Genomic DNA, 13,506 nt, shown 5'->3' with positions numbered 1-13,506 from the left:
CCGCATAGCATCGCATTTCACCAACTCAAAGGTAGTTCGTCCTAAAGGACATTCGTGCTCATCCGCACGACAATTTTCGTGACATATCTTAGCATACTGTTGCATTTAATTGCGAGCGAAGTAGTACATGCAGTCTGAAGCTAAAATTCTTAAATATAGATAGAACACTTTTTTTAAACATATATTCATCTTTAATTTGGAAGTATATTTTACCCACCTGGTGGTGTTTCCAAAAGGCCTGAGTTAGATTAATATCGCACTTAAATCCTATTTTTTTATAATTTTGGGAAAAATTGATACTGCCGCTACCCGTTCCACCACAATGGGATGTCAAGTCCCTTTAACTTATCCTCTTGTCTTCACTTTTTTCAAGATTCCCTTTTAGATATGTCTGGCTTTGGTAAACATTTTAGCTTTCCATTAATTATATTTTTTATTAATAATTTTTTGCCTAAATATGCAATCATTTTGTAAGTTTTAATAGATTTTAACAAATCCGAAATTGTAAGATACGACTTTAATATAAATTAAGTTAGACCTTCCAAACAATAATGTTAGTAGGTAAGCTTTAGCATATCTGAAATGTCAAAAGCCAAGTCCAGATTACATTTTTTATCCTGTCTGTAAAGGATATACATATAGCGATATGAAGACAATATTCGTTTGCTTCATATAATAAAAAGAATCCCAAGTGTTGTATTCTAATATTCTATTTATGTGTAATTTTATTCTTTGAAAAATTATAGGAAAAATCATTTTCAATTGTAATAAAGTGAAAATTTTTTCTTTTTGTTTGGAATCTTTAAGTTGTACATTGCGTTATGACGAAAGACTTACAAAAAAATTAATTGTATAATTTTAAACATTTTTATTGAATGTTTTTGATTGGGTTTGTCGCTTTTGGAATAATTCGTTTCGTATTTTTAAATAAACAGTTGTCGTTTGTAAAGGGTTTCAGGGGTGTGGGTTGGTTGCGTTTGTGCTTATTAAGGTTATACATATTGTTATTCGCCGTTTTCAGTTTTTGTTTCATTTCTTGTTCTTCTTTTTTGATAAATTGTGACTTAAATAGCTAACATATAGATGTCGTTTGAGACACCAATACATTCATCCAGCCAACTAGGCAGTTTACGATTCCAATGCATCGGATACATATTCAACGGATTCAGCTGTCTCGTCTGCAGCATCGCCAATGGATTTCGGTGCGTCGCCTTCATCTGATTTGGATGCAGCATCCTCGGTTTCATCTTTATTCTCATCGTCGGCATCGCCATCACCATCTGCATCGGCTTTATTGGATCCGCCGCTGCTGCTGGTCTCCTGGTTATGCTTCGGTGGTTGTCCTCGAGACGCACCACTGCCCGATGGACGCCCTCGCTTTTTGGGTGAAGCTCCGCTGCCAGCTGGTGAGGCTGATGAATCAGCAGCTGTATCCTCACTTCCAGCCGATTTAGCGGTCAAAGCTGGGCGGCCACGTTTCTTGGGTGCGGGCCCAGCTGAAACACCACCACCAGCTGCTTGTTCTTGCTCTACCTGCGAGTCCTCGCCATCTGCATCATCGTCGTTGCCATCGATGCCAGCATCGGCGTCGTCGTCCTCGTCCGCATCGTCATCGTCCTCCTCGATATGCGGCCGACGATTGGCTTTTGGGCGACCGCGTGGCCTTCCAGATGGCACATAGGCTGGCTTACCCGACGCCGGTCGACCACGTTTTTTAGGCGGTGGTCCGTCCGATCCATTCCATTCGTCTGCAGCTACTGGTGTCCGCTTCTCAACAACGGCCTTCTTAGGTGGCCGTCCTTGACCGCGTCCCGTACGGACGATATTCAAACTGACGCTTCCAGTAGCGGGACGACCGACAGGACGACGCTCCTCCTCGTCATCATCGTAAGGATCATCGTTGTCGCTTTGATCTGAGGTGGAACCAGAAAATATACTATGTTGGGTATCTTTTATTGAAGCTGTAAACTTACCTTCATCATCATCATCACTGGGTTGATGCTTCTTTGGACGTCCTAATTTGCGGCGTTTGGCTGAGGATGCTGACGCCTTAGGCGGTTTCGCCTCACCCCCTCCATCAGCCCTTGGACGGCCCCTTCCCTTAGGTGCTGCAGCCGCTGGCACGGATTTACCCACAGCAGGTGAGAGTCCATTTCCGTTAGACCGACCGGAGTCCTCCTCCTCACCACCATCGGAAGCTGATGCCGAATCAGCATTGACAATCGCATTTTTGGGCGGCCGTCCACGTTGCGACTGACCAGGAGCCGGCTTGGCCTTGGCCGGTCTACCACGTTTTTTCGGGATTGTGGCAGCCGTCTCAACAGGACTATCAATAGTTGCAGCTTTTATAGCAGCGGCATTAGCCGACTTTGGTGGTCGTCCGCGTTTCTTTACCGCAACTTCCTCCATTTTGATTTAAATTCTATATCTCGAATACAAAAGATCCTGTATATATTTCTCTCCCTCAGTTGCGCGCGCTCTCTGTTCGGCTTTTTAGTGGCGTTGGCGTCTCCTTCCTATACACACACATACATATGTACACACTCTCGCAATCGATGTTTTCTTGGCTTTTGTTTTTGCTAGTTTTCTTTTTGTTCGTTTAATTGTTTTAAACAGTATACACAAACACTTTCATTTGACACAAAGAAAAAATGGAGTTCAATTGTAATATTTTTTTTTTACTTATTTTAGTTAATATAATTACAGAAAAATATTTCCAGACACCGAAAAAAAGCCGCTGTTGAGTAGTGTTTGACAAGTAATGTAACAATGTTAGACAATACCTAAAAGCGGGCTTCCAGTATGGGCACTTGGTCACACTACAAATCAGTTAAATTTGAAAAAAACCTTTGTGTATTAATTATTAAAAATAAATTAGTTTGTTAATCAAATTCATTTATATTCATACACAAAAAACTCAGTTTATTTAATAATTAAACAAATTATTTATATATATGTATATCAATTTGTTGTAAAACTAAATTTTTTGAATGTTTATTACATTTCCTTTGTATCAGACAATTGGTTTTGTTTTTTTAAAAACTGATTATATTTAATACACATATTGCAATTTTTCACTGATTATTAGGTTAATATATGTATATATTGAATTTCGAAGTTTTGTCTCAATTCATGCCCCGTCTCATAGACATGACAAGTTTAAGGTTTTAAGTTTTTAGAACGTGCATAGATAGATGGATATTTAGAAGCTATAAACAAAAACTAGAACAAAGACTTAAACATATAGTGGAGAGAAATTTGCAATTCCGGGCAATGTTTTTTACAATAAAAAAAGTTAATTAATATATATATATAAGTTAATAACAATGAGTAGGTAAGTGAAATACAATCTTTTTTTGTTCTTAAATTGTATTTAGGCTCTCTCTTTTATCATTTCTTGCTAATTACACGTTCAATAAATACACAAAATATATATAATAAACTAAGAAAAGTATATATATATATATAAAAGTCTTTAACAAAAACTTAAAAAAAAAAAAATGCAAAATTAAATAAAAACACAAAGTTACAATATAAACTAATAGGTTAAGGGGCGAAGGTTAGTTAAAAGGGGATGACAGGGCAGCAATATTATCATTTCAAGAAAGTAGGTTTGTCCCTCATTATATTGATTTACGTTTTCAATTGCGAATCTCATAAGTTTTGCAAGAATGCTAATAATTTCGTTTCATAATTTTTGTTCGATTCCAGATTACGCAATGAATGTCGCTCCTCCGGAAATACATGTAGGGCATAGGGTTTGTTTGCCTTATTCAAAGCACTGATCAGTCGTGAGGTATGATAGAAATGCACATTCTCATCAATCAGACCATGTATAAGGAGCAACCTATTATCCCTAAGAACCATGGGTAGAAAACAAAATAAGTAAGTTTATTATACAACAAAAGCTCATTCACTTACTCTTCGGGAAATGATTGCACATAATTGAGCACTGAGCCGGCTGAATAGCCAGATTCATTGTGTTGTGGCAAATCCATGTATCGTTCCGTATAACCAGTGTCATAATACTCCCAATTGGTAACCGGCGCCCCGGCAATGGCCACTTTAAATATATGTGGATACTGTATCAGGCCCATTAAACTTAGATAGCCACCTGCAAAAATGTTATAATTATAAATGGATATTTTATCTAAATTTACGAGTTCCTCAACTTACCATAGGACCAGCCATGTATGGCTATACGTTCCATATCAATGTAACCCAATTGATCAGCCAATATCCGTAGAGCATCCACCTGATCGTTTAGTTCCACTTGACCCATACGACCACGTATATGACTTTCAAAACGTTTGCCTCGATGCCGGGAGCCACGCGAGTCAATGCAGATTACACAGTAACCTTGCGCGGCTAGCATATGCATACGCAATTGATGTTTACCCTAAGGGAAAATACGATAAAGTTCAGTTTAGCTGCTATTTATATGTGATTCTTAGTTACTTAGCCAGAAGGTGACTAATTGACCCACCTTAAATGTATTGTTGACAGTTTGCACCTCGGGTCCACCATAAACATTTAGCACTGTTGGATATTTAACTCCCAATTCGAAATTGTGAGGCTTAAAGACCATGGCATAGACAATGTCACCTGATGACAATTGCGGGCGAAAGATTTGTGGACAATACTGTGGTTCCGGTTTATCACCCTCGTGCAAATAGCCAACTAAAGAAATTTGAATGCCATTGACACCGCCGTTTTGACAGGTTTGATTCACACGCATCACCTTGCAGCTGGGCAAACGTTGGATATTACAGTATACCAATAAGACCAATTGACATTGCTATAAAGAAAGGAAATAAAAATCTTTTAGGAGAAATCTCAAATGGAATATTACGGCAAACATACATCATCAAATTCCACCAGATATGAATAGCCTGGTTCAGTTAGCAAACGTATATGCTCGGGTCGTTGAAGACTAACAACATAGAGATGCTTCTCAAGCGGCGTATCGCGTAAGCCCACAAAATAGACCAATTGATTGGGCTTATCCACCCATAAGTTTCTAGCAAGTACCTCCCATTCGCCGCTGGTCAATGCCACTTTATTTATTAGACGCGGCTGCAGAGCTGCCTGCTCAACAAATCCCGGTTGATGGGCTGAGGGTCCACCGCCAGCACCAGCCGCCTCAGCTGATTGATCGCCTGCACTTGCACCTGCACCATTGGCATGTGTTAGCAACAGACTCGATGTAATCAAATATAAATGTCGAAAGTCAGTCTCTTCAGAGGCCCACAGAAAAGTAACACTAGTCTCAGTGATTTCGAGAAAATATAATAAATCGTGGATATTAATCCAGCTATCTAATTGCTGTTCAGTGTAGATCACTTGCAGGGGCGTTATGGTGCGATTGTAGGGACTGCGCCAACTGTGATCACCAATTGAATCGGTAGGAGTCGACACTTGGCTGCTATAGGATTCGCAAAAGTTATCCAACGGTATCAGTATGACATCCAAACGTTGCTGTTTACGATCCAATCCCTGGACCCAAACGCTGTAGCAGATCAATATATATATTCGTTCATTAGTATCACAAAATAAAAGATAGATTAACGACGCTGAAACATAATATGTGCAAATGTTGCTACAGTGAAATTCGTTGTATAAGTTTATATCTTCCGCTAAAAAGCTCTACATAGAGCAATTTGATTACTTACTAATTGGCATCCGGTGTCCATCCTACACGCACAATATATTCCAACCAACTGAAAACGGCTATCAGAGAGTATGGCAAATCTTTAACATAAATTTCGCTAACTTGCAGAGCTTCATTTAAAACAAATTGAACCATTTTCAATTTGGATTTGGCATTTGTGCTGCCAGTGCGAGGAAAACGATACTCGTCTACCTCACCGTGTTGCGCTGTTGATGAGGGGAATGTGTATATTGAGACATCAGTCTCATCCACCTCCTCGTAGACAATGCGATAGATGCCATCATCAGAGTGCGGTTGCCACCAATAGCCTTGATATCGACTAAACTCCTCCTGCATCACATACGATGGAACGCCGGCGCTTAAAGCATATTCGGCATATGACGATCGACGCTCATTGCTCGTATTGGTTAGACGCTTCTCATATCCACTGAGCGTATGCGTTACCCATATATCACAGTCACTGATGTACGCAATTAGATCAGAGTTTTGTGGACAAATTTGTGGATCCAAAGCGCTCCATTGGGGGGATGTGCGCAATTGGCTGGGAAACAAGAGGCCACTCTGCAAAAATTGACATGGAATATCCTGTGACAAAGTCAATCTCACTCCAACTTACATTATAGCCCGTGTCCAGACACTGATACAGATCATTGAGGCAGGGGAATATTAACTTGCCCGAAGGTTTGTGCAACTCATATGAGGTAATGCCCCAGGTGGCCAAACGTTTGCGTTCTTGTAGCAATTGAAATTCTCGAGCATAAGGACTAGCCGAACCGCCGCTGGTGGATGAGCTGCTGACGTTGCTATGTGCACTGGAACTTGGTATGGGTTGCTTTAGCAACGGATGCCAATTGACTCTAAAAATAAAAATCAAGCAAACAGTTCAGATGGAAGAGCAGAAGAGTTTTGGGGTTTACCTTGGTTTAAAATAAAACGCCAACTCAACTGGCATTGGTGAACTCGGTCCAGATCGCTCTGTGGGACTGCCCGCAGTTGCACCGTCCACACGTTGCAATAGCAATCGCTGCTGTTGCTGTTCCTCTGGGTGCTGATAATGATGTGGTAGGTGATGCTGATGGGGATGGGAGTGCTGCTGTTGCTGGGGTTGTGATTGCAGCTGTGGCAGATTAATATCGGCAAATAGCAGAGTAGTCTCCCAGGTCTGAGGTGGTGTGCTCAGAAAATAAATCCTACATCGGCCATCAGAGAGATTACGAAATTGTACATTTGTTGGCACCATTGTGGATAAATGGGTCAACTGTTTGCGCACTTCTTGAACAACTTGTTTGTTCTCTGCCCAGGTTTTCGATGGTGTGGGAGCGGCGATATGTCTATCATTGTCAATGGCATCATCATCGTCCTCTTCATCGCCATCATCGCACTCCTCCTCGTCATCATCGTCATCCTCAATGTCATCGTTATCATGATTATGATGATGACCACCCTGCAATGCCAGACTATGTGGTGGTGTGCCACTAGTGGGCGAGCTCAAGTGATTGGTTATCACCGAAGCGGCAGCCACCACCACTTCGGTAGTGGTTGCAGTGGCAGCAGCTGCAGCTGCTTGTATGGGTGAAGTTATTGAATTTAGGGCACTGCCGATGGAAGAATAAAATGCATTCGCTGTGGTACCCAATGAGGCCAAGGAATTGGTTGAACCGGATTGGCTGCTCCCAGTTATTAAGCCACCAGAGCTTGAGCTCGCCACGCTAACAGCCGTTGAGACTCGGGCGGTGAAACCGTCCAGAAGATTGACAAATGATGTGGCCGCTGCATTTGTTATGCTATGACTGCGATGGTGACCGCCACCGCCGCTGCTGTTGTTGTTGTTGCTGCTAGTGCTTCGTGGGGGCGGTGTAGTTGCTCCCGATGCCAGCGATGATGTTGTTGCCATCGTTGTTGTTGTTGCTGCTGCCGCATCGCTCATATTATTCACACTGTTGGCATTCGGTCCGCCACGCATTGGCGGCGGCGGAGGCGGCTGCTGCGTGCTCTGACTTCTCTCCATTTTCTTTTTTCTTCTTTGACCCAGTTTTGATTTGTTTTTTCTCTTAATTTTTTTTGCAACTTTTGAACACGCCCACTCCAAAATGTACTGATCCTTTATCTACTTTTGTATGTCTTTCCTATTTAATACTTAATGATCATGGTGAGAAGTCACTTTCTCATCATCTTCGGCTCGGCGTTTGCTTCTTTTTTTTTGCAATTTACCCCTCCCCGTCACAGCTATATTGTTCGTCGCACCGTTCCTCGTTTTTCTTTTTATTCTTGTCTCTTTTGCTGTTGTTGTTGTTTATTCAGCCAGCAAAAGTGAAAGTATTTTTTCTATGAAACTGGAGTAATTTTCTGATAGATCCAATGTCGTATCTAATGGTCTCTTTGATTGGAGTTGTTGTTCTTTCAGTTGTCGCGGGCGGTGAAAGGGGGAGAAGGTTAAAATAATTAATTGCTTTCGGATTTTTGATTTGTTTGTAACACTGATAAAATAAATGATAAAATGTGTGGTCACACTGCATCTGAGTTGCGGACGTGAGTGGACATTTAAAACAAAGTTGGTGATGGGTGCGTGATTTGAAATTTTTATTATTTAATTACTTAATCCATTTGTATAGAAAAATCTTGATAAGTAAATTTGGTTAGTATCTTGGTTTCACCAAATATGCATTTATCAATTCGACTAGTTGGACTGCCAGTATACTCTAGCCAGAGGCGCCTGTATAAATATAGACAAAATAAATATTCCATGAAAAAAATTATACCATTGAAAAATCGATCTTACATAGAATCAAACGGACGAGCATAGCCTTCAATTTCTCCTTTAACTGTATCATCTAATGTATTTTTACACCAACCAACAACTCCTAGTTTAGTTGCCTTTCTTAATGTATACTAAATAATTTGAATCGTTGACATATAAAACACAATTTAAAATATACAATTAATAATACTTGCCATGCGAAATGAGACACCTGAAATTTGCATGAATTAATAATGAATACAAATCGTTTTTAATTTTGATACCAACCTTGAACAATGCCAAATATCTCAAAGGAACAATTATATATAGTTTTATCTTCAACCACCAAGGGGAAAAATGAACCTGAGTTTATTTGTACACTTCGGCTTTCTCGGGATTCTGATCTTTCAAGAGGAACAGGTTCAACAGGAGTTGGGGCTCGTTTCTTCTTGTGTGTTTGCGTGGCAGCATCTTTAGTACCCATTTTAGCTAAGACATTTTTGGAACTACTCTTAGAAATTTTGATTTGTGTTTTTTATAAACTGTATGGTTACACAATCTCAAAAAATAAAAATAGGCAAAATTTAGCCACTAGTTTGAGTTAAAATTCTTATCAAACGATTTGAAGACTCCAACTCTGTGCTAATTAGCCATACATCCCGTCATTTTCGTATATATTCTATTGATACATTTAAAATTAAAAATAGAGGTTGTAAATCGCTTACGAGTAATCCGTACACCAACTAATCTGTATTTCTGGTCGTAAAGTGTAAAAAGGTAAAATTATTCTGCTTAAAAAGGCTAAAGATTTTGGAATAAATCCCGCTGTTTTTAAAATATCCCGCTTTGACGGGAAAAAGCCGATTCGTCAACACTGATTAACACACAACGATTTTGTAAAACAACAAAGCAACAAGGGAACAAGCAGTCTCAATACAAAATAATAATAATAATAATAATGCATACTGTATACGCTGTGTTGAAGAACAAACTTAGCGATGTCCATCCTTTGCACAATATTGACTTGAATAAAAAAGTGGGCGAGCTAAAAATGCTGATTTCCAAGGAGCTGCAATTGCAATTTGAGGCCAGTGAATTGGGTGAGTAGGAATATACATACATACATGTATATTTTTGATTCCTTCTCTATTATATAGAAATATGCCAACTCATTGTTTGTGTCTATTGATGTAGAACTGTGCTATCATGGAGAAATATTGGAAGATGTTAATACATTAAACCAAGCATCCATTAAACCAAATTCATTGATCCATTGCTTTCGAAAGACCAAGAGATACGACGGCTATGTGCCGCCTAATCCTACAGAGATCAACACGAAGCATATTCAGGAGCTTTTCTCGATGACTTCGCATTTGCAGATTAGTGTTAGCTCACGTTTCAATATTTTGCAAAAGATTTTGGCTGAATATCCAGAATTTCGACGCAATTTGGGTGCCCAGGCTTTAATACGTGACTCGGTGCTCTTCAATATGCTGCACGAGCCGGAGGTCGTGCAGAATCTGGTTAAAGATTATCCATTAATATGTGAGGCAGCTCCTTACATAGTGGATACCATACGGAAGGAACTGGCACGTAATAGCTCTGCTACTCAGTGTAAGTTAGGTCGCGTCGTATTTTTTCATCATTTTCAAAACTTTTTCAATATTTGCTTACAGTCCAAGAACAGGCAGCTTCAGAGTCGACCACTTCATCGGAGGAAGAAAGCTCTTTGGGGGCAGGCAGTAGCAGCAGCGGCGGCAGTAGTAGTACTGCTGTCGCCTCAGCTGCCGCCTACCGTCGCGATGAAATGGCTAATATACGTCTAATTAGTCGCCAACAATTGGCCAATGCATTGGCCAATGTTAGTTCGTTTAATTCATTGTCAAATATAGCACAGCGTAATGCCGATGAAGCTGCCCAGGATAGCGGATCGGGATCAACATCAACAAGTGTCAATCCTTCAGGAGCTAGCAGTTCGACTGGAGGGCCAATTACTTCTGATTTGTTACGAACTGAATTGGCCCGGGCGTTTCAATCTCTGCAACAACCAACAGCAGGAGCAGCAGCAGCTGCAGGTAGTCAACAGCCGCCTGTAGAGCAAATGGATGTAGATCAGGCCAACGCTCCATCTGGAGTGTCGCAAGAAGAGGAGGATCACGATGGGGACGATGATGATGATGATGCTGTCGATGATAGCGATGTCCTGCCACGTTGCTATCGCCGCCATCGTTTTACCGATCAATTGCGCACCATGGCTGCCATGGGTTTCATTAATCACACACAGAATGTCAACTATTTAACATTGGCCGATGGCAATGTGGAACATGCCATTAATTTGCTAATGCTTGGAATGAATTAAAGTTCGTTTACATTAATTTTTGTTTATATAAATTATATACATACATACATATAAAATATACTTAAGTTGAAACAAGCTTTGAATGTTTTACTGAGATTATAAACAATTCTTTTGGAAATACTGAATATATTTCATTTTATTTGGTAAGCAAATGTTTTTGATTCAGGTAAGAAAAATGTGTGGCTCAGTGTTATTATTTATTTATCAGCGGACTCGATCATTACTATATGAGTGTATATATATATATATAATTGAACTAGTTAGTTTATTAAATAGTCTAATGCTTTGTCTTTGTTGTTATTGAATTTCATTAGAGCTGCTGAGATTTTCGTTTCATCAAAACCGAGATCCATAAGTTCACCCAAAGGTATGAGATGTTCGATTATCTAAAATAAAAAAATAAATCCATAAATATATTTTTTTCCACATCCAGATTTGAGATTTTAACCTTTTTATCATCAATGCCGCATAGGTTAACAACTTTGGCAACACGCTCCAAAGGGAAACCCATCATACTGATTCGTTTGGCCAATTTTTGCGCCGGTCCAGCCAGACCTAGATACATTTGATTCGAATCCATTCGAGTTAGCATTTCCTTGCTATTGTCTTCGAGCACCTTCTCTTTATCATGTTCATGCCTATGGTTCTTCTCATTGTGACTATGAAGACGGTTCCGACGTTTGTCTGCCTGCTGTTGTAATTCGGTTTTTAATTCACGTAATATATCTGGAACACTCTTTGATTTTATATCCACTTCCTGCTGCAGTAGTTGCTGATGCTGCTGTGGCGCCAGACGAGTTGTCTGCGTTGTCCACGGTGAGGGAGTGTCCTGAGTGTTGGGAGGCGTGCCAAATCCATTAAAATAGTTATGTTGACTATGGTAGACTTGCTGCTGTTGAGGATAATAAAGCTGATTGTAGCCCTGCAGCTGATAGGCCTAAAGATAACAAATATATTGTCAGATATTAATCATACAATCTTTAGTTATGCTAAACCTTAGACCTGGACCAATATTTAACTCGTTAAAATCATTATCTACCGCTAAAATACAATTATATATGTGAACTGAATTAATTTATTAAAAGAGTTTAAAAACGAAAACAACAAAAAATATAAATAATTAAAACTTTAAATAATTCTCCACCTGGAATTGTTGCTGTTGTTGCGATGGTGAATAGTTGGGCGTTTGATAAAAGGCAGATGCGGAAGAGGAGGAAATGGATGTATCCTGTACACGTCCAGATGGAATGCTATCATCACCATCATCTTCATCACAGTTAACATGGAAATTGACGCTATCCAGCGCTGCTTTGGTCTCAGCTAGAGTGGTGACTGTCAGCTCAGCGGGAGCGGGATCGGGAGCGGTTGTTAGTGTTGGCAGTTCCTTTAATTGTTCAATTGTTGGCTGCTGTTGGTCTCTTCTTTCCTCCAGCTGCGTCTGATGCAGCACTTGAGCGAGTATATCTAAATCGTTGATTGTTTTCAGTTCACAGTTATCAAATGGGGTTGAATTCATATTATATTCGAAATCGGCATAATTAAATGAACTATTTCGTTTGTGTGTGGGACCATTTACAGCAGCTTGTTTGCTAGTGGCATTGGAAGTATCACAACTGCTGGCCATTGTTGTGCCATTGCCACTGCTGCTTGTCAGGATTGTGGGCTGCAGGATGTTATTAAAATTACACACAATTATTGACTTTGGTTTGATAAATGAGTCAGGCTTTTCTGTCTCCTTCTGTGTGATTTCCCCATGTGACTGCTGCTGTTTATGCTTATCTTCGTCATCGTCGATATTATCTTCAGAAGATGATGATGACGCACTGGGATATTCGACAGCCCCCAAAATAGCCTTTTGTTTCGCTTCCAATTCGCGTTTTCGTTTCTCTTGCCGCTCCTGGCGCTCTTGACGTTGCTGCTGGCGCAATTGATGCCAACGCTGGGCCTTCTCCAGTACACATTTTTCCAATTGGAAGTCATACTCCGCGTGATCATCCTCTTTTTCTTGCCTTTGGCCCCCCTGGCCCAATCTGTTGAGGATTGATTGAGGCAACTGGTAGACGGATGCTGGCGGAGGTTTATAGCGTTCCACTATCTTGACTGGCACATCATCCATGTTATGTATGTTACAGCAGGCATACACAAGGAATTTGGTGGTTTTCTTAATTTAATTGTTAACTGCGCGATCCGAGTTTTTCCTCTGCTTTTTGCGTTTGTTGTTGCTGAGTCCCAGTGCTGCCATATTTTTTCTAACCACAAAAAAAAAGCCAACTAACAAGAGAAGCCAAAAACAGCTAAAAACTATCGATCCCCTTTTGCCACCACTAAGTGCAGTTGTAGTTTGTTTATACAATTTTAATATGATGGGAGAATGAAAAGGTGTTTGGAATTAATCCGACCCTGAGCTGTTAGATCTCCTTGGATTTTAATAAGCCGATTCTTTTAGTTACATATTGGCCCTTTGCCCCCTACAGCTTGGTATAAGCCAAGGCTGACGAGGCTAAACGTAAGATAACCCTAATTGATTCTCAAGATTGCTTTGTTCATAGCTTGCCGACGATTGGTGATACACAGTCTTAAATTCATGGATTTATTTCGAAGAATTTAAAAAACTCCTGCGCAATGCAACCCTATATTATAGTTGAGGGACGCAATTTACTTAATAAATTATAATTAGACATTAAACTAAAAGACACGGCTGTGATTCATTTTATGCCATGTAATTGTTTACTTATCGAA

General features: G+C 40.0%; 5 protein-coding genes across 5 annotated transcripts; 1 reads left to right on the top strand and 4 right to left on the bottom strand.

Annotated features, from left to right (window-relative positions):
• Positions 1–707: 707 nt before the first annotated feature.
• Positions 708–2,750, bottom strand: D1 (D1 chromosomal protein). Its single transcript, XM_068300938.1, has 3 exons — positions 2,705–2,750; positions 1,974–2,628; positions 708–1,913 (listed from the first exon to the last, which is right to left on the bottom strand). Exons 2-3 carry the CDS (start codon positions 2,407–2,409, stop codon positions 1,129–1,131), a joined length of 1,221 nt encoding a protein of 406 aa, XP_068157039.1. The 5' UTR covers positions 2,410–2,628; positions 2,705–2,750; the 3' UTR covers positions 708–1,128.
• Positions 2,751–2,965: 215 nt separating this feature from the next.
• Positions 2,966–8,168, bottom strand: LOC137584717 (dipeptidyl peptidase 9). Its single transcript, XM_068300250.1, has 8 exons — positions 6,589–8,168; positions 6,288–6,528; positions 5,673–6,232; positions 4,864–5,509; positions 4,487–4,798; positions 4,177–4,399; positions 3,922–4,114; positions 2,966–3,856 (listed from the first exon to the last, which is right to left on the bottom strand). The coding sequence occupies exons 1-8, from the start codon at positions 7,677–7,679 to the stop codon at positions 3,655–3,657; spliced, it is 3,468 nt and encodes a 1,155-aa protein (XP_068156351.1). The 5' UTR covers positions 7,680–8,168; the 3' UTR covers positions 2,966–3,654.
• Positions 8,169–8,227: 59 nt separating this feature from the next.
• On the bottom strand, positions 8,228–9,010 carry LOC137585228 (acylphosphatase-2). Its single transcript, XM_068300927.1, has 4 exons — positions 8,697–9,010; positions 8,624–8,640; positions 8,451–8,560; positions 8,228–8,384 (listed from the first exon to the last, which is right to left on the bottom strand). The coding sequence occupies exons 1-4, from the start codon at positions 8,890–8,892 to the stop codon at positions 8,267–8,269; spliced, it is 441 nt and encodes a 146-aa protein (XP_068157028.1). The 5' UTR covers positions 8,893–9,010; the 3' UTR covers positions 8,228–8,266.
• Positions 9,011–9,295: 285 nt separating this feature from the next.
• Positions 9,296–10,892, top strand: LOC137585168 (ubiquitin-like protein 7). The gene is made up of 3 exons (XM_068300831.1): positions 9,296–9,508; positions 9,603–10,022; positions 10,085–10,892. The coding sequence occupies exons 1-3, from the start codon at positions 9,367–9,369 to the stop codon at positions 10,765–10,767; spliced, it is 1,245 nt and encodes a 414-aa protein (XP_068156932.1). The 5' UTR covers positions 9,296–9,366; the 3' UTR covers positions 10,768–10,892.
• LOC137585167 (probable basic-leucine zipper transcription factor R) lies at positions 10,774–13,008 on the bottom strand. The gene is made up of 3 exons (XM_068300829.1): positions 11,912–13,008; positions 11,216–11,704; positions 10,774–11,153 (listed from the first exon to the last, which is right to left on the bottom strand). The coding sequence occupies exons 1-3, from the start codon at positions 12,881–12,883 to the stop codon at positions 11,028–11,030; spliced, it is 1,587 nt and encodes a 528-aa protein (XP_068156930.1). The 5' UTR covers positions 12,884–13,008; the 3' UTR covers positions 10,774–11,027.
• Positions 13,009–13,506: the final 498 nt, after the last annotated feature.

This window comes from Drosophila tropicalis, unplaced genomic scaffold, assembly GCF_018151085.1.
Source record: "Drosophila tropicalis isolate 14030-0801.00 unplaced genomic scaffold, ASM1815108v1 contig_878, whole genome shotgun sequence".
Classification (NCBI taxonomy): Eukaryota; Metazoa; Arthropoda; class Insecta; order Diptera; family Drosophilidae; genus Drosophila; species Drosophila tropicalis.
Note: the sequence above shows the minus strand (reverse complement) of the source record. Positions and strands in the feature narration are given on the sequence as shown.

What these genes read in the sequence shown, in the direction of transcription:
- D1 (XM_068300938.1), bottom strand. Translation starts at nt 2,409, where the DNA reads ATGGAGGAAGTTGCGGTAAAGAAACGCGGACGACCACCAAAGTCGGCT. An exon ending in CAGTGATGATGATGATGAAG is followed by an intron (nt 1,914 to 1,973) that starts GTAAGTTTACAG and finishes GTTCCACCTCAG; the next exon opens with ATCAAAGCGACAACGATGAT.
- LOC137584717 (XM_068300250.1), bottom strand. Translation starts at nt 7,679, where the DNA reads ATGGAGAGAAGTCAGAGCACGCAGCAGCCGCCTCCGCCGCCGCCAATG. An exon ending in GCGTTTTATTTTAAACCAAG is followed by an intron (nt 6,529 to 6,588) that starts GTAAACCCCAAA and finishes TTTTATTTTTAG; the next exon opens with AGTCAATTGGCATCCGTTGC. An exon ending in GTGCAATCATTTCCCGAAGA is followed by an intron (nt 3,857 to 3,921) that starts GTAAGTGAATGA and finishes CATGGTTCTTAG; the next exon opens with GGATAATAGGTTGCTCCTTA.
- LOC137585228 (XM_068300927.1), bottom strand. Translation starts at nt 8,892, where the DNA reads ATGGGTACTAAAGATGCTGCCACGCAAACACACAAGAAGAAACGAGCC. An exon ending in GCTCGTCCGTTTGATTCTAT is followed by an intron (nt 8,385 to 8,450) that starts GTAAGATCGATT and finishes ATATTTATACAG; the next exon opens with GCGCCTCTGGCTAGAGTATA.
- LOC137585168 (XM_068300831.1), top strand. Translation starts at nt 9,367, where the DNA reads ATGCATACTGTATACGCTGTGTTGAAGAACAAACTTAGCGATGTCCAT. An exon ending in ATTTGAGGCCAGTGAATTGG is followed by an intron (nt 9,509 to 9,602) that starts GTGAGTAGGAAT and finishes CTATTGATGTAG; the next exon opens with AACTGTGCTATCATGGAGAA. An exon ending in TAATAGCTCTGCTACTCAGT is followed by an intron (nt 10,023 to 10,084) that starts GTAAGTTAGGTC and finishes ATTTGCTTACAG; the next exon opens with TCCAAGAACAGGCAGCTTCA.
- LOC137585167 (XM_068300829.1), bottom strand. Translation starts at nt 12,883, where the DNA reads ATGGATGATGTGCCAGTCAAGATAGTGGAACGCTATAAACCTCCGCCA. An exon ending in AACAACAGCAACAATTCCAG is followed by an intron (nt 11,705 to 11,911) that starts GTGGAGAATTAT and finishes TGTTATCTTTAG; the next exon opens with GCCTATCAGCTGCAGGGCTA. An exon ending in GCGGCATTGATGATAAAAAG is followed by an intron (nt 11,154 to 11,215) that starts GTTAAAATCTCA and finishes TTTTTATTTTAG; the next exon opens with ATAATCGAACATCTCATACC.